The sequence below is a fragment of the Tamandua tetradactyla genome, chromosome 3 (assembly GCF_023851605.1).
Source record: "Tamandua tetradactyla isolate mTamTet1 chromosome 3, mTamTet1.pri, whole genome shotgun sequence".
Lineage (NCBI taxonomy): Eukaryota > Metazoa > Chordata > Mammalia > Pilosa > Myrmecophagidae > Tamandua > Tamandua tetradactyla.
Window position 1 is genome coordinate 131,109,621 of NC_135329.1, and position 19,680 is coordinate 131,129,300.

Sequence of the window (19,680 nt, forward strand, 5' to 3'; positions counted from 1 at the left end):
AATGAACATTTCTGAAGAAGATCTAGCCACACATTTATTTAAAAATTCACATTTTACTTTTCAGATTTCAGCTCTATTGAGAAAAACGCTATTTATTTTGTGATATAGGCATCCAGCTGATGTCAATACTGACTGAATAAGCATCCAAGGACTAAAACTTGGAAACCTTCCACTATAGGAATCCTGAAGGTTCAAAGCTTTGTCTTGTACCTTTCTTATTACACACAATCCATACCACTCCATAATATGATCAAAGAAATACTTAACAGCTAAAAACAAGAACAAGGCACTCACGGCTGACACAGCTTCACCAGGTCCTGGTCGGTGGTGTTGGGAGGCAGTCCTCGGATATAGAGGTTCGTTTTACTGAGCTGATCCCACCCTGAGCTGCTACTGCTGCTGCTGTTGTTATTACTGCTGGTGGTACTGGGGCTGGGAGGGGCCATGGGGTGAGCTGGGACCAGGGACTGCTGAAAAACAGAGAGCAGAGGTTAGAATGCTAGAGCCAGGGCAGTTAGTACCATCCAAAGAATGCACAACCTCCCTCTAAAATGCAATGCTGTAACTAGGATGTAAACAGATTATCCTGATTTAGGCTAGTCTGATATACAGCTTTTAATTTATACCTTAAAAAAAATCTGTTCATTCTATTTAAAAAACCTTCCTTTTATACCGGAAATCTTGTGTTTTATGTATTTTATGCATTACTTTTCTATAAACCTACAACTTCTCCAAAAAAAATTTTTTAAACTCTTCCTTTAAAAGGAAGTAACAGCATTTTACGCAGTAGAAAATCCTCTATTTGCACCTTAAATACGGCTAAAGTGTATGAGATTACTATGTGTATATATTTTTAAGTAACATACCTAAGACAAAACTTGTATGATGTTATACATAACACTTTAAAATAAAGTAATTTAGAAATCACTAGATTTTTGAAAAGGCTTTTGAATTGTGAAGAACAGCTGACAAAGTCTGATAATTTTTTTAGATGACTTTTCAAAAAAAAAAAAAATTACTCTTCAAGTGTAAGAAAGCATTCAGTCCAGATCCTCAAATAAGGAAGACTTCACCAAGTTCTCCGACAGGCACGCAACTTCACTGAGACATCTGGGTAAGTCTCACAGGCGCGCTGCCTCTCACTCTGGCTAACCTTGTGAAATTTAACCCCCGTGAGAATGGTGTCGTAGCTGGATACTCTCCCGGGCCTCAAAGCAACCAACACAACTAACTTTCCTAACGCTTGCAAGGGAGGACTTGTGTGGTTTTACAGTCAGCAGCCACCTAGGAAAAATGTCTGAAATCGTACTTACACCAGATAATTCTGTGTTAGCCAACCAAAAGAAACCACAGTTCTCTGACCCTAGGCCACAGACATGACTTTTGAGGAAGTGAGATGGTTCAGCCTGAGATGGCAGGGAACAGAACCCTGACTGTCCTCACAGCAAAGAAGCTCAACAATTTCACACTAGCACAGGAATTTTTTTTCACTGCCTATCTACTACTAACTAATAAATACATTGACTCAAGGGCATCGTTTCTGTCAAGTAACAATTTGGAATATAAAATTAGCTATTACACATTCAAGAAAAATTTCAAATATTTTTGCTTGATTTTTACTACTACACACAAGAAAATCAGGCCCATATAGGACAATTAAATTTCATTTGGGGGAGTTATAAAAAGCAGACACCTTACAATACATGTAACCCCACTCTGCCTTGTCAGCTATTCACTAGAGATTCCTGGCTCTGCACACCCAGTCTATGCCATGATCACTGAAATCCACAGTATCCCAGCTCACTAGACACATAAACATTTTGTCTGGTACCACACTATCATGACCCAGGGTGCTTACTAAAATATCGTCCAAGTCTAAATGCAACTTTATCTGGAGAGATTCACTTTTAAAGGGAGAGCAACAAGAAGGGTAAACAACTGTCAATGTATAAATGTTATTTGCTGAAGGCTGAACTTGCAAGGGAAACATCAGTACTGCTTGATCTAAAGACAAAACCTGCTTGAGATCACATGGTACCTTAACCTATTTGACTTACGTCCTTAATGAGCAGGTGAATTCATACACTTTCCCCCACATCCATGGCCTTTTCCTAAGGGCTAAAGGTTCCACTTCTACATGTAAAACCCAGACTAAGCCATGTCCCTTCTCTGCCACAGGTGGGCCTCAAACCCTTCTCCATGCCACACAAGGGCCTGTGTGCCTTCTCCAGAGTCAACTTCTCCAATTCAACTGCTAATTGCTACCTGCAATTATGCAGCTCTCCCTTATTTCTCACATCAGTTAAGAACAAAGACTCAGAGAAGTAACACACGCATTTGCCTCCTGTCCCAAGACTTTGGTTTACACAGGAACTCTTGACTGTAGAGAGTTTAATCACCTTTGATTAATGGCCAACAAACTGCACCACACCATTAATCACAATAGGACCCCTTAGGTTCTGGGCGACTGCTGGAGGATGAAACGCAGTGACCTGAGGTAAGACCTGGAGAACACAGGTATCTGAAAGGAGCTGTGGACTAGGTCCACTCCAACTTCTCAGGGGGCTCACACTCACAGGAGGACAGGGAACCACCAGACATTTAACTATTACACTCCAAGTCTGGATCAGTTCTAACTCTACTATTGTATGGGGCAGAAAGGGGTGTGCAGAGCATGGACTGTATAATTAAAACAAACATTTGGGGATATGATGCATTTGGAGGTTATTTAGACATGTGTATTACAGAAATTACATAGCTGACTGACAGACTTCCAAAATTATAAGTCATGTTTTCTTCCTCTGGTAAGCAGGTGGGGATCATATATAGCCCTTCCTAACCACCTCACCTCCATCTCCTTAGGAGGACTCAGAGTCACGATTCCAGGAGGAGGTTCCTAGAACTACTGGCCTCTGATGAATCTTAAGCAGGACAAGGTTAAAATAAAATTTTATCCAATATCAACTATTTCTCAGGACTAGCTGAAGACAAAAAATAAGGTTAGGGTCTAGTGGTGAGGTTCTGGTGTCAACTTGGCCAAGGGATGATGCCTAGTTGTCTGGTCAGGTAAGCACTGGCCTGACCTTTGTTGCAAAGATATTTCATGGCTGGTTGATAAACCGGAAGGCTGGTGCATTAAGTTATCAGTCAGCTAGCTGATTGCATCTGTGGCCGATTACATCTACGATCAACTAAGGTGTGCCTCCCACAACAGGATAATCCAATCAGGCAAAGGATTTTAAAGAAGAGAGGCTTTTTCACTGCTTCATCTGCCAGCCAGTCTCTCCTGTGGAATTCATCCAGACCCTTCAGACGAACCCTATGGATTTTGGCCTCTTCCATTCCCACTAGTTGTGTGAGATATCTTTATGAATCTCAGTTAAGAATTTAAGTCCTGTTAAGACTCGACACATATTCAAAGCAGAAAATTCAAATACAGTAAATTCTACTTCTAAAAATTTGTAATGGATTAATAATTTTTTATATTACAATTTTCTTTAAACTTTTTTTATTGTATAATATAACATATATACAAAGCAAAGAAATACAAAAGCAACAGTTTTCAAAGTACTCCTTAAAAAGTGGTTACAGGATAGATCCCATAGGCTACCATACAATCCTCTCAGATTTTTCCTTCTAGCTGTTCCAGAATATGGGATGCTAGCCAACTTAAATACTTTTTTATCATCACAATCGACATTTTTTCCCTTCTTTCTTTGTGAACAATAGCATATATATAAAAAAGCTTTAAATTTCCAAGAACAGTACTACAATTAGTTGTAGAAGATATTTCAGCCTTTGACATGGGTTACAATTTCACAATTTTAGGTTTTTACTTCTAGCTGCTCTAAAATACTGGAGACTAAAAGAGATATCAATTTAATGATTCAGCATTCATATTCGTTTGTTAAGTCCCATCTTCTATGAATAATTCCACATCACCTTTGATCTTTCCATACCTCTCACTGGGGTTGTTTGGGTTATGGTAATTCTAAATTTTTGACATTGGAAGGGTCTGTCACTAATATGGGATAGGGAGGTTAATAATAATTTTAATAATAAGAGGCATAATCAGCATCCCATACTGCATGGTTATTTTGTGCTAGACACTTAATACGCATTCTTTTACTTAATCCAATGAGGCAGGCACATCAATGTTCTCAAGTGAGGTTAAGTGACGGGCAGTGTCACACATTTAGAAGGAGGTGGAGCTGGAATCTGAACCAGGACCACTGGACGACAAAGCCAGGGCCTGCAGCAATCCTGTCCCTGGCAGTCCACATCACCACGTAGATAAATACCTATTGGAGTTATTTCATTTTTCTGTCCCCACCTTTCATGTAACGTAATTACTGAATTCAAGCTTCTCTGAAGCATGATACTTAATACTAATGGCAGGTACACCTTTTTTAAAAAAGACAAGAAAAAGTTGCCTTTAATTTCATGAGCACATAGCCTATACTTTCGTTTAAAAAAAAGCAACACAAAATGTTGGGCTTTTTTATGTTGGTTTTAAAATTCTACTTTATTAATCTCACTAAAGAATGAATTCTACAAACAACTTTTGAATACTACAGCAATTTATGGTTTAACACGAGAGTCAGCACTTTAGGGAGACATGATTTAAAACAGGAAAGAATTAAACTAATGAGAAGTATAACTACAATCTCAGAACCCTGATAAATTCAAAACATTGTAGTTCTATGTGCATCAAGAGCACAAAGGGTAAATAAAATAAAAATTTAAAGAGCTTACAAGGAAACATTATTTTACCCAACTCCATTTGCATCATTGGTTGTCCTTTGACATTTTCCTCTCGAAATTCCTAATATACCTTGCAATTAATTAGGAAAGACCCCCCCACACACGCAAATGCACAGGTGAAATGTGTGGCTCTTTCATATACATTCAATCTAATTAGCAAACACAGTGGCTAGATAAAAGCCTCTATTTCTCAACAGCTCAGTATTATTACTCTCTCTTGGTCTTTTCTTGTCCAATTTCACTGTTTTAGGTCAGGTAAAGAATCTACATTCTAGTCTATCCAAGGGCAGGGAAAACAACCTAATTCAGCTTATACAACATTTAGCTGGGTTTCATCTGCATGCCAAAACTGATTGAAAAACAAAAATCAGTGGTGAGTAATGGGGGGGTTGTATTCACAGACTTCTGGGCTCCCCGTAGGAGTGGGTGTGAGTACCAGCAGGAAGCTGGCACCCCAGCACTCAGCAAGGACTCCTGGTGGACACTTCTGGTGCCTCCTGCCTGCCTTGAACGCCCACTGGCCTCTAATGGGGGGCGGCCAGGATAAACAACAGACACGTACTATGGCACACAGGGTAATTCTATTTTCCTCTCCATTGCATCACCCTCCACCCCACACCAAAGAGTATCTCCTATAATGCAAGCCTAAGGGTCCTTTACAAAAGAAGCAAAATTAATCATGTGTAAACTACAATATATTAGTAATCATGTACATTAATTGTCGATTTCTATTCCACAAAGAATTTTAAAAAGACCAGTCATTATGAATTCTATTCCCTCATTTTCTTCCTGTTAATAATTTGCTAAGTTGTGTTCTGATCAGTCTTTTATTTTATGCTGAAATTGTTCTCTCCCCCCTACCCTATCCCCCACCTTCTTCAGCAACTTCCCTAAAAATTCTCATACATTTTGAAGGGAAAGGAAACCTAGGACTTGCCCATTTTTTATTTCCATCAAGTCCTTTTTAACACTGTAAGTCTTTAAGAAGATTGAACACACCCATCCCCAAAAACACATCCACACACAGGCGTGCACACACAAAGATATACTGTCACCCCAAACAGCAGGGAAGTTTACACATTAACTATTACCTTTATCCAAATGCAAAAACAATCACCTACATCATTCCTGAAAGCACAGAGAAGTTATGGGACATTATTTCACCTAGAAATAGTATTACTGCAAGGCTGACATGAACTGGGTACTATATAAAGATCTGAACACTATACTGGCTCCTCCCCATAAGCCTTCTAGATGTAAAAGAAATCCAACAATTTAAAGGGAACTGTCAAGCAGGAGAGGGAAAAAAAACATCCTCAATGGGTCAATCTCACCATAATTAGGATATTTTCTTTCTTTTTAGCCATATGTGTGGTTGAAGAATGGTGAGTGGAAAAGAGAAGTTGTGGGACAGGGAGCTGGGAAAGAACACAAAGATGAGACGTGAAAGGTGAACTGGTGAGAGGCGAGAAACTGCTCTGGAAAGAATGCCTGTGGCCAGGAAGAATAGCAGCTAAATTAAATGAATAATAGTGCCCCTTCTCACAGATTCTCACTTATCCAAACAGCAGGAATAAGGCAAATACAATTGACTCCATTTGATGTAAGGATATCAAAGCTTAGAATCATATAGTTAATTGGTTAGTGTTTTAGTCTGCCAAAGCCACCAGGATGCAACACACCAGAGATGGATTGGCTTTTAATAAAAGGGGATTTATTTAGTTAAAGACATAGAGTTCTTCAGAGGAAAGGCAGCTAGCTTCCATCTTAAACAGGAAGGCACAGGGTGATCTCTGCTGGCCTTCTCTGCAGACCTCTGGGTTCCAACAACTTTCCCCAGGGTGATTCCTTTCTGCATCTCCAAAGGTCTGGGCTAAGCTGCGAGAGCTGAGTTGAGGTATGCCGAGCTGTTTGGGCTGTGCTGCGTGGGGCTCTCTCATTTAAGCACCAGCCAATTAAATCAAACATCACTCACTGCAGTAGGCACACCCCCTAGCCAACTGCAGATGTAATTAGCGACAGATGAGGTTCACATGCCATTGGCTCATGGCCACAGCAACAGGACTAGGCACCTTCACCTGGCCAAGCTGACACCTGAACCTAACTACCACAGTAAGGAAAAAATGGTTCTCACATCTTCACTGTTCCTTGTCTGGAAACACACTTCGCAGCCTCTAGGACTGTGAAACTAAGCAGGATATCACTCAATGATTTATTCTGGATTATTGTTTATTGTTATTTTGTCATATTAGCTATTCAAATAAAATAGAAAAAGAAAAGTTTCCAATAGATGTCACAATTAGTCCAAGTCTCCAAGATATTTATCAAAGATAATGCTTGCATTTAAATGGAAACCTTTTTATTGAAATCTCTACCTAAATCCATGAATCTTTTTAGGCTTCAGATAAAATAAATACAGTTAAGTCAAGACTTGAACAGGGAAGGTAAATATTTATTGACTACAGTATGACTGAACAAATGGACGGAGACCACACTGCAGAAGTGAAAAGCCACTAAACAAAGAGGAAAAGTCCTTGGAGATTAAAACAACTTGGAGAGCTTTTTGGTGGTAGTGGTGGTGAAGGGGTTAAGAATAACGGCAGGCAGGAGTTGATAATCTATGGTAGAGTTTATCCTTTAGATACGATATGGCCTCTCGGAAGTCAAAATTTACCTTCAAGGTCCCACCAAGAAACCAGATCTTTATCATCCAAATACCTTTTATGGGTCTGACTCTGGTCTCCTGCATGTACACGAGCCCAAGTGTCCTGCTTCCTCCAAAGTTTTTTCTAAGGACCCTGGGACACCAAGCTGCCACTAACTCTGATTCGGGAAACACACCAGGGTTCTTGTGCTATTTGTTCTTTCTAGTGTTTGTAATGGCATTTACAAGGAGGGAGGGGGAGAAAGAGTTAAAAACCAACCAGAAGATACCAGAATGTGAGTTTATTCATCAGAAAACTGGAGGGCCAAGAAAGTGAAAGGCCTAAGTCAGTGGTTTCAAAACTTTCTTACCCAAGAATCCATTCATTAGGAAGGAAAAGCTTTAACAGTGGGCTTCTAGCCTTATCTACCCTTAATTTTATCACATGTGGTAAGGTACTTCTCTAAAAATAGCAAAAGTTCAACAAAAAGAGGAACAGGAAGGAGGGAGGATGAAAGGGGCAAGGAGCAGCATGGTTGAGGTGACAGATGGCCAAGTGAGCTTAATATTAATGGAAAGTCTTTTAAAAAAAAAAAAAGGAATGGAAATCCTGGGGGAAAGGGAGAGCAGAAGAAAACCAAAAAACAAAGATACGAACCATTTATTCTTTTTATTTATTTATTGCATGTTTTATTTAAGAAAACAATATACTTAGAACTACCAATAATGGCTATCTTAGCTTAACCATAGGCATATCTAAATAAAGTATCCATATATAATCATTGTAAAGCCTGTGTTTGTGCAGTAAGTTTCATAAACCAATTCAAAATTAAGGGAACAAGGTAAAAATCGACATATTCAGATAGCATAGTTCTTAAACTCTAAGTATTAAAAACTAACTTAGATACCATTTGATTGGCTGTCAAAATTCTGAATGAGGAACCATTCATTCTTGAAAGTTAGTGAACTGACCTAGCCAGCTAGCTCAGAGTAGGCTTGGCACATTTAGTTGGGGGTGGAGAGAACTACCACGAAGGCAGGAAGACACTAGAAAGAGAGTAGAATGTGAATGTGATGTCATAGGTTCCATGAACAGGGAGAAAAGATAGCTTAAAGATGGCAAATGAAGAAAATGGCTTATGGGAAAAGTAAAACTAGGCAAGTTTTCCCCTCCCATCCTCACTTCCCATGAAAAGAAGGTATGTGGTAAAAGAGAAATCACTGGCTGGAAAAAAATCAGAATATGTACATTCAAGTCCTGCCTTGGCCAATAATGTCATCTTGAAATGTCATCTCTCTGGGCAGCTTAGTTCCTCACAAGTGAAATGAGAAGATGAGACTGGATGGTTACTAAGTTTGCATCTAGTTCCAATATTCATTCTATGGCTGGATAATGCTTTTTGCTGTTTCCAGCTAATGCTATCAAGAGAGACGCCAGCCAGGCCCTTAGGTCCTCTTATCTGTCTGCCAAATAGCCAGAAAAATGGAGAAGGAGGTTTAAGTGGTGGACCCCACAAAGCCTCTGTTACATTGTGCAGTTTTAAGATAGGCAGAAATTACATCGCAAGGCTGTATTCCTACACGACAGGCCAACCTCTGACTTCCTATTCAGTCACAGATGATTGTGGAAATGTTATAAATAAATGAAGTGATACTAAAATTACAACTGAAGTCTGAAAGAAACTTTTAAAAAAGACATTATTCTGAATTTCCCAAACCAGTGTCTCCTTAACATGAAAATATTATCACTGAAACCACTTTTAATAACTTAGACATACAAATTTGTTAGTTGGTAGCCTGGCATCTTTGTTTCAACATGTAATCAGTATAAAAAGTTGCATTTTGCATTCTATTCAATCTCTTACACATAAAGGGACTAGGACCCTGAAAGAAACTAAAACAATGGGCTATCAGGACATAGTAAAACATAAAATCCTGCCCAATTTCAAGTGCACAATTAAATACTCTTCTGGATTCTGAATACAGGTGTATAGTTTTTTTCTTCTGAGAGCTGAAAGGGGAATTTTCAAAGCCACACTGGTTTTCTTCCTCAACACAGAAGTTTGTCAACGGGACATGGACAAACTTTTCTTTTGGTTTTTGCATATAATACACTGCAAAAAGGAAAACTTCCTAAGGGAAGTGACACACTTCATTTATCACGACAGTTCAGAACATCTCTTTAATGCTCTGAATTTCCTGTCACACCCCAATGGAGTTAGGATTCCAGGGCCACAATTTCCTTCCAGCTGTTTTTTAAAAGTCTATGTACAGTACACTTTATATCTTCTAGTATTTTTTTTTTCAGTAAAGAATCATCACTGAGATTGCAAAATCTACAGGACGGAAATTATCTATTTTAAAGTACATTTGCTCCCCATTAAATAATACTCACTGATAGCAATGTAAATTGTACTAAACATTACATTTAAAAAACTGAGTAAGCTTACTCAAAAAGCCCAAATCCACTTATTCAAGTTAATTTTTCTTCAGATGTAGAGGGACTTGCAAATGAGTCTGCATTTATTGAATTTCACAAATGGGCCCCCAGAGAAAACAGCATTGTCTATATTTTCAGGAAAATAAAAGATTTGAAATCTCCATAAAATTATTTCTTTAATGAAACAACTTTATCTGACAGTGTTATGACTTGTATATAGCCGAAGTAAAATATCAATAGGAAAAACTCTTGAGTTAATATGACTCAAAACTTCATGGTTATAATTTGTTTCTCATGGTAAGATTTAGCATCTTACATCTGAAACAACAGAATTGTAGAAAGGGATATTAATGTAGAACATCTTTCTGTGTGACTGTGTGTGTGTGTGTGTGTGTGTGTGTGTGTGTGTGTGAGTGAAGAGAATCACTCCAAGTGTTTAAGCAGGAAAATGAACGGCTGTCTCTGAGATATCGCACAGGACAGTGACTTCAGCTATTTTTGCCTGAGATCCACTGAAGAAATGAAGTTTTTGCCTAAGATCTCAACCCTTTTATAGGCACACACATAAAACGGAAACAAAAAGTTGGTGAATAATATATTCCTGTACCATATGCAATATATCCTAAATATTATCTTTTCTAGTCTATTTCATTTAAAAAAAACAACAACAAGCTGGTGACAACCTACTACACTGATTGGAGCCCCAATTATTAGGCTGTTACCAGCAGGCTGAAGATCAGTGGTTTGATGTGCGTACCAACAACCTGCATGGTTAAAATGTAGATTCTGACTTGGCCTTTCCGGTTAGGTCTTGAGAGTCTGCGTTGCTAACCAGCTTCTAGGTGAAGAAGCCTGCACAAGATATGACTCAATGCAAAACTCCAGGTTGGTCTGCAAGGGTGAATTTAAGAGGGCCTCCTTCCAGTTGAAGAGGTGGAAGGTGCACCTATTTACAAAAGGAGATTTTTTTTAAAAACCTTTGTTCTTTTGACTTTCAATTTGCTCAGAATCACAAAATGTTAGAGCTGAGACGGACATGAGAGATCATACAATTCAGCAATTCTAAACCGGAAATAGAATCTTGAGAGCCTGCAGGGTGTGAAAAGGAGGGGGGGGGGGTCAGTGTTTTTATTTTTATGAAAGGGAGTGTGGCTTTAAAACCGTTGAGAAACGCTGATAGAATCCAACCCACCCCTCATTTTGCAGGAAACCTGAAGTCCAGAGAGGTTAAATCATATATCCAAAGACATACAGCTAATTAATTAGGCAGAAAGAAACAGGTCTCATGCTCATCACTGCTGCCTTAACGCATACAAGGACAAGCACCTTTCCTTGTTTGCTAAAAAGATGTGCAGAAGGTATATGCCAAGTTTTCTTGGTGGTTTTTTAAATGATGAAAACCGATAAGCAAGTCCTGTTAAGGCATCACACAAAACCTATTTTGCACACCTTCTATTTCATCCACTGTCAACCCCCGCATGGCTTACTCAGATGTCCAGGAGAAAAACATGGAAGAAGGGAACTGTGCGAGTTGAAGGGGAGTTATTGCTCAATGGGTGCAGTTTCTGTTTGAGGTGATGAAAAAGAAGGGATGCTGGTGATGGCAGCACAATATTGTGAATGGAATCAATACCACTGAATTGTACAGTGGTTTAAAATGGTTAAAACAGGAAAATTTCAGACATATATATGTTAGCATAATAAAAAGCTTAAAAAATGAAAAAACTCAATATGCTAGAAATTCAACCTCTTGCTTAAAAAAAGTAAATGAACACACATAACCTATTAAGTTACAATTTTAAACTCTGAAGAAATGTTTATGAAAGTCATCCATTTTGGTTTTTGTACTCAAATATTTGTGAAGAGTACACATGATCATTATTTGTACCACCTATGAAAAAACACGTTTAATTAACAAATCTTGTCTAAGGAGAATCACTAGAATTGCTGGCCCAAGGTCTAGTCTTCCTCTATCAATCACAAATTCACACACTTAAAACAAGTGATTTCAACCTCTCAGTTTCCTTAGAAATGAAATGGAGAGAATCATAAGATTTTTTCTTTTGTATACACTAGGACTTGCTTTTATCCTAAAACTTTGCAATGTATATGATCTATCAATTCTCTGAGATAAGCCATTTTTCTTCAGGGGCCCAAAACAAAGTGAATATAAACCCTGCTTCCAGCAGCTCATCAGTATACTGTGTCTATACTCAGCAAGCTGATTAAACATTTGCCCATTTTGATCTTGATATGGAGACAAGTTTTCTTACATGCCAGACTTTTTATCATTACTGCATATTTAGACGGAATATCTACTGCCAAGAATAGCCCTGATATCTTCCTCCCTTTTGTGGAGTCAGCCCTCGTGCTATTGTCTAATCACTTCTAGTAGGGACTGTGTCAACCTTATAACACCTAGGTATTTGGGAAACTAACCAAACCAAATGCTGGCAAGATTCATTTCCCTTTTCATCTTTTCTGAAACAGATAAATTGAATCAGAACTTCACTCAGTGCTAAGCAGTTTCTGGGAAAATGCTTTAATATCCATGAAACCCGACACAACTATTTTCTTTCTTTTAGTCTTATAATTATTTCACAGTATTCTTTGTTTAAAGCAGGGAGTTCTTACTCAACAAGGAAAAAAAGTGAAAATATTCATCTTCCTGAACAACTTTTTATTTTCTTTTGCTGAAGTTAACCACAAAGAATCAGTTTCATCTTCTAAATATGCACAGTGCTACTTTTCTTAAAGTTTAAAGGGTGCTTATTTTCCAAGAAACCCAGAATATAAATAAAGTTATGTCTCTCTAGAATAGAGATCCAGAACCTCTGTGTACTTGGGGGAGGGGAGGATGGGGAGGTCAGCCGGCTAGGAAAATACTTAGCTACTACACTGGAATTTCCTCATCCTTCTTCGCTCTCATTATATTTAGTTTCATTATAATATCAAAGAGATAAACTATCTTTTTATCCTTGTTGCATACAATCAAGTATGTGATCTTTTCACTGTTAATTATTATCCTAGATTTATCTAATGTATTACTGACTAGTATCTAAAGTGAGTTTCATATATCTCTGCCCTTCCAAATGCACAAAACGAGAAAATGCACCATCCGTCTCCCTTGACCACAAATTAACACATTTTTGAAGAAAACCTTATCTGAGCAGACACTAGTTTCAGGAGACTTCACACTCAATGGTAATGAGAGCTGAACCAATTCTTTGTGCCAACCCCCACCTCAACTAAAGCAGGCAGTATTTCCAGCACAGGAAAGGGAAAAATGGGCCAGAGACCAACCACCACAGGGGACCCATGGCTGGACAAAGCAGACAGGAATGCTGGTTTAGGTGTGGCCAGACAGCTATGGCAGGATCTCAGTGTTAAGTGAAAAGAAAACTATGTAAAAGAAGTCTCAACCTATCCCTAAATTCTCAAACTATTTTGCTAAAAAAGAAAAATGGGGGAAGGCAATACAGACAGCTTTTACATCTCTGTTTCTCCATACAGGCAAAATCACAAATCCCTCAAACTCAAGTCTTTGGACAATAACACTTATTCTAACATCATGGAACAGATTTAATCTCAAAAGAATACTCTGCCCAGTTTGAAAATCAAAGCATAGTGCAAAAGAGGAATGGTGGATTTTTTTTTTTAAGATCAGAACCAGGTACAAAAGAGTTTAGTCTAGGAAAACAATAGGAAAAAACAAACAGACTTCCTTCTCTACACTGTGGAGAAGACCATCTCTATCCTCGTGGCAGAGAAGACTCTAACAGCCACTTTGCTTTTCCCTATAACCCATTAGTTGCTCCCAGTTACACGAGGTTGTTCAAATTCAATTATCATCCTACTTTCAGAAGAAAATCCATCATCAAGCAAATTAAGAGAAGATACAAATCTAAAGGATAGTTAAATCTTAGCCTGGACACATTTTTAAAAGTTAGTATGTGAACTTGGTCCATACTATTTTGGACAGGTCATCTCACTCTGCTCTTCCCAGAAATACATCTCCATTCTCCCTTATGGCAAAAATTCACTCTTACCTTGCAATAACAGCTGCTATCTTCCTAGAATCAGATAAAATGCCAAGAACGTTTTCACCCTTAATGGGAGAGCTGTTTACTGTTGTGCTTGTTTGTATCTCAGAAAAGCCATGTTCTTTAAATCCAATCTTGTGGGTACAGACCTATTGTGGATGGGACCTTTTGACTAGGTTGTTTCCATGTAGATGTGACTCACCCAATTGAAGGTGTATCTTAATCTTTTTACTGGAGTTCTCTTTTGAAGAGAATAAAATGTAGAAAACAGAGAGAGCTCAGAGCTGACAGAGAGCAAAGAAGAAACCAAGTAAGAAGCCCCAGCAGAAGCCAGAAGGACCCACAGGAGTTGAGAGAGCCTTTTTTTTAATTTTTTTTATTTTTTAATTTTTTTTAAACATACACACATGAACATTCTTACCATATGATCATTCCATCCTTGGTATATAATCAATAACTCACAATATCACCACACAGTTACATATTCATCACCAGGATCACCTCTCAGAATATTTGCATGAATTCAGAAAAAGAAATAAAAAGAAAAAAGAAAAAAATTCATACAATACATACCCCCTCCCCCTCACTGATCACCAGCATTTCAATCTAATAAATTTATGTTAACATTTGTTCTTCCTATTATTTATTTATTTTTAATCCATATGTTTTACTTGTTTGTCGATCGGTAGATAAAAGCAGCATCAGACACAAGGTTTTCACAATCACACAGTCACATTGCGAAAGCTATATCATTATACAATCATCTTGAGAGAGCCATTTTGAAACCAATCCAGGAGAGAAGGAACAGGAGACATCACTATGTGCATGCGATCAGCCTCACTTATCGGCCTCAGGGTAAGTGAAGGTATCCTCCTGTTGATGCCTTAATGTGGACATTTTCATGACCTTAGAACTTCAGCAAACAGAAACACCCATTTTAGTTGAGTCTTACCATAGTTCACTTCTTTCTTACAATCAAAATCATCTACGCAGCCTTTAAAAACAGGTAGGTAAGCAAAAACTGAGGGGAGAGACCATTGTAAACCATGAAAACTTGAGTGAAGACAGTTTCTTCTAGAAAACTGTTGTTCACAGTCTTTGTACTAACATTATTGAGCATTTGCTAAGTAGGTTTTGTATGCATTAAGTTTCACGGTATTGGGGAGCCTTACTTGACACACAGTTGCTCTAATTAATACTTCTAGAAAAACTTATCTTTTCAATAGTATAACTATGACCTAATCAACAGTATAACTATGTCATGGTTACTGAGAATATTCCTAATTCCCATTAAAAAATATAACCAAAAGGTTTGACTCAAGAAGTTGGATGCAAGACAGTGAAACTTTGTGGCAGGTCTTTCCATACTCCAATACCAGCAGTGCAGCTTTTACTATGAAAAATTTACTAGAAAACATTTCTGGCTAATCTCTTTACTTCACATCTTCTCAATATATATTTTAATCTCAATGAAAGTTTAACACTTACTAATACACTATATATCTACATTTGAATTAAATAGCAAGTCTCCCCCTACTAGACTGCAAGCCCCTTGAGTTACATGGAACCATTATCTTGCCTGATATTTCCACCCTATAGCACAGAGAGTGGACAGAGAGCTTTAGGTATCTAGTGATAGAACATGGTCTAAAGAAACCTTGTAACTACCGTGATGATTAAAATGATCTATGTTGAACAGCTCCAGGGTATAAGGGGCTGGGTGAAGTCAGCAAGGGCTAGATGGGGGTGATGCCGAAGGACCTTAGAAGAGGGTCTGATGCGTGGGGGGAAATGCATTAATCATACCATTTTCCTAGCTGAAACAGGATCTATCCTTTCACTGGAAATTTATTATATTTCCTCTCCAGACTGAAGCATCTCTGCAACAATTTACAACTCTGTGACAGGTGGACTTTTAAAATTCCTAGCTTAGACATCAAAACACCAGGGACACTAGACAAATTATGATTGATAGTGAGAATTATAATTTAGGAAAAAAATATGAGTCCTAATAATCTTAATCTTATCGCCTTTGGGTACACAGGATATGTGGGTATCTGTCTTTTCAAAACAGATTAATCAGAATTACTATAAACCTTTAAGAAGATATAATCACTTTGGGATTCTCCTGCCTTTGGTAATGGCCACATCTGGTCAGGCAGTTGTTATTCATTCTTGCCAGGATTCGCTTTATTAGACTTTCAATTGAAAAATGACACTTTCACTCACATTTGTTTAATTGATTCTTAACCTTAAAAAAAGTGTAAGATAGAGAGTTATTTGGAGAACTAACTTCTTAATGGAGTCTCTTGAGTGGTTTGATAAAACTCTGTAAGGAGAATCTCAACTCCTATCCCACCCCAGCACAGCTTTAAAAAATGTGACTCCAAGACATGTGACTAATTTCTTTAAAAAGTTAAGTTAAACCTAGGTAGAACTATCCTAATGCAATTTAAATGTGATTTGCTTCAGTCAAGAAATTCAAAATTTATAGTTTATACAGTAACTACCATAGTACAAATGTGTACTAAGATACATCAATATTAAAGATGAAATAAAAATTCAGGGAAAGTGGAAAGTGGCTTTCCTTGAAGGCAGATTTTGACTCTCCTACCCATCCTCTTAAAAATCTGAGCAATGTAATAGGAATATGTATAGAAAATGATTTTACATAGTCACGCACTAAGCTGTAATACCAACTCATTCTTAAACCATACTTAGATCCAGAAAGAAACTTAAGGGTCATCTTGTTCAGTCTTCCTCTATATGCACAGTAAGAATTTCCTCTATAGCATACAGATAGGGGCTGAGGGAGGCAACGATACAAGAAAGCAGATTCCCCAATTTATTCCTAAACCATTTTTAATTGCTACTACGTATAACAAGCTAGTGCTCCCTTCTTCTTGCAAATTTAAATACGTAATAACTATTATCACCCCAACTGTACTTTTCTTAACCTCAAGACAATAATAACCAAAAAAACTTCTTTGGCCTGAACTACTACTAAGGAGGCAGTATGTCAATTAGGGATAAAATGACAGATTTTAAAAGTCAGACTGCTTAAGATCAGGTCCTATCATTATGCGACCTTGGACAAACTAACCAGTCCAAGACGAAAAACCATTTTTCATCTCATTTGTAAAATGAGGAGGATGATACCATCCACTCTAGAGCTGTTGTGAAGATTAAAGAAGTTTATCATTGATGAGCCCCCGTAAAATGCCAACCTTGTAAGAAGTGCTCAGTTACCATTAGCTACACTTCAAGTCATCTTCCTCAAGGTCCTACTATAAACCTGGTAACCAGACAGTCAGGAAGTTCCCAGTATAGGCATAAGGAATTCTAATCTTAAGACAAATCTACACAATAAGTAGCTTCCCAATACCCTATTCCAAGGCTCATTCAGACAGCAACAGTGAAAGACAAACTGAGCAAACTAGGGGGAAGAATAAAATCACCTCAAAACTTTGGGGATTCAAAAGTATGAAAGGCAAATAAAACTGGGGGAGTCAATTTTCCAGGCAAGATTCCCTGGAAAGGCTGGCCAGTTAAAACATCTTGTAGTCTCCATACTTTCTCACTTGGGTTCATTTTACCTTTTGAAATTCCAACAAGAGATGTTTGGGTTAGGATCCCTCTTTAAAACCCCCAAACTTCCAGTACATGATGTGGTGAAATTGTCATCACCTGGCACAGCTGACCTGATGAGCAGCAGCAAGGGGATGGGGTCTTGTATTTAATGGGAAAAGAGATCAAGAACATAATGTGAGGAGAGAAATGACAAAATAGTGCCACAACTGGGGTTTCTGAGCAGCAGGAGGCTAGAGACAACTGATAAGCAGGTTATAGAAAGAGAGGAGGGCTCGCTGGGCTTGGAGTTAGGTGGCGGCAACATGGCAAAACACACCAGTTGGAATCGTTGGTAAATACAGGGTCTGCTACGGCACCTCCCTCAGGAAAATGGTGAGCATACCAAGGACACCTGCTTCTTTTGTGGCAAAACCAAAATAAAGAGAAGAGCTGTGGGATGTGGCACTGCGGTTCCTGCATGAAAACTGGAGCTGGTGGTGCCTGGACCTACAACTGCACCTCTGCAGTCACAGTACAGCCTGCCATCAGAAGCTGAAGGAACTGAAAGACCAGGAGGAGCTCCACAACTTGAAACATCTCTAACCTAAAATAAATGGGTTACTTTATGTTAAAAAAAGAAAAGAAAGAAAGAGAGGAAAGACAGCACAAAAGGCCACCCAATGTATCCTTTTCAGTATGATTATTAGGAATAGGAAAGGTATTTTCTTCCTCTACCTAATAAACCTAATATACAAGGAATTCAGAACCCAAGCTGGCCCTATTCAGTTCTAAAACTCCATTAGAAGGCTACAGGTTTCTGTGCTGACCTGGGAATCTAATCACCATTAAAAATACATTTCAACAGGAAAACTTAGGAACCAAAATAGCAAGTCCAACATTCTATGAGAAAATGTGTTGTTTTCAAAAATTCCAAATTAGAGAGGGACTTCTGCCTATGCAGTAGGATGATTTCACTTAGTAATCTAGTGATTACAATTTTATTAATGTAGATAGAACTATACCAATAATCTAAGCAGCTGAATAAATCACTTTGATGGCTAATACTCTTTTACGATCAAACCAATCACCCAGGTCTTTCCACATACCTAGATGTGACAGATTCCTCTCATTATTTTTCACTGAAGTACAAGATTTTTATGGTTATTCCTCTTATACGTAGTTTTGTTGTTAATTTGGGCCTATCTTCCAGCATGCTAGCATCTTTTTGAAAGTTAACTGTTACTGTATGTAGATCACCACTCCTCCCAGCTAGCTCTCACCAGAAGAATTAAGAAACGGCCTCTACATGTTATACAAGTTGCTGCTTTCAATAAATTTAATCAGAGAACACTCACCATCTGATTGATCAAATTCTAAGACTGTCCCTGTGTTTTCCCCCTCAAGCTATGCATTAAATGTATATATTGTGGTAGTAGAGAGGTTAAAAAAATTTTAAATATCAGTATTAGCTGTACTAGGTGGGGCTGAGGGTTACATAATGATGGGGAAAAGGACTAAGGGAAGTGAGATTACATTTCAGTAACTATTCTCTTTGTCTCAACAATGCTTCTTTTCTGTACTCCTCCCTTAGAAGAAATTGGGTAAAGATCTAAATTTTAGCAAAAGTTTTTAATCACTAAATGCTGTTTCCTAAGATTAACAGTAAATGTCAAGTTTTGCGGAATATGACTAAGCAAGGAGAGGCAGAGCATTCGGAAGCAGGCGAGGTGGTACACGTCGCCTGCCTCCCGGACCGGGAGGTTCTCTGCAATGGCACTGGACACTTTCCAGTCTTTGCAGCCAACAGCCATCTAGTTCATTCTGTATACAAAGCAGGGAAAGCAAGGAAGAGGGGTAATGAAGAAAAGAAAATGGACATCTGTTCTCATCGTTCCCTGTACTTGTGCCCTGACATCCTCAGGAATCCTCAGGAATCCTCTTCCCTGTCATGTCTTCCCAACACAAAGACAGTTAGCCATGGATCTTCTACCCACCCACCCCAGCCCCACAACCCGGGAAGTAACTTCAAAAAACATGCAGGAAAAATTCCACTGAAAAAAAAAGAAAAAGTTTCTCCCAATCCTGGATTTCAAAGATTTCTGAGCCCTGAAGTTTATGGCTGACCCTGGCCTCTAAGCACATCTACAGACTGATCTCTGAAACAGTTTCCAGCTTCCTTATAGGAACTCAGAATGGCTCTCAACAACCAGTGTTTCAAG

At 38.3% G+C, this 19,680-nt stretch overlaps 1 protein-coding gene across 9 annotated transcripts in view; it reads right to left on the reverse strand.

Moving 5' to 3' along the window:
- The window catches only part of RBMS1 (RNA binding motif single stranded interacting protein 1), a 247,943-nt gene that overhangs the window by 120,856 nt on the left and 107,407 nt on the right, over positions 1-19,680 (reverse strand). For 6 of the 9 annotated variants that reach the window (XM_077153986.1, XM_077153983.1, XM_077153989.1 and 3 more), the window contains one exon: positions 295-470. In XM_077153986.1, coding sequence (XP_077010101.1) covers positions 295-470 — 176 coding nt within the window. The remainder of the gene's footprint in view (positions 1-294; positions 471-19,680) is intronic. The other 3 variants (XM_077153984.1, XM_077153992.1, XM_077153988.1) reach the window with 1 other exon arrangement.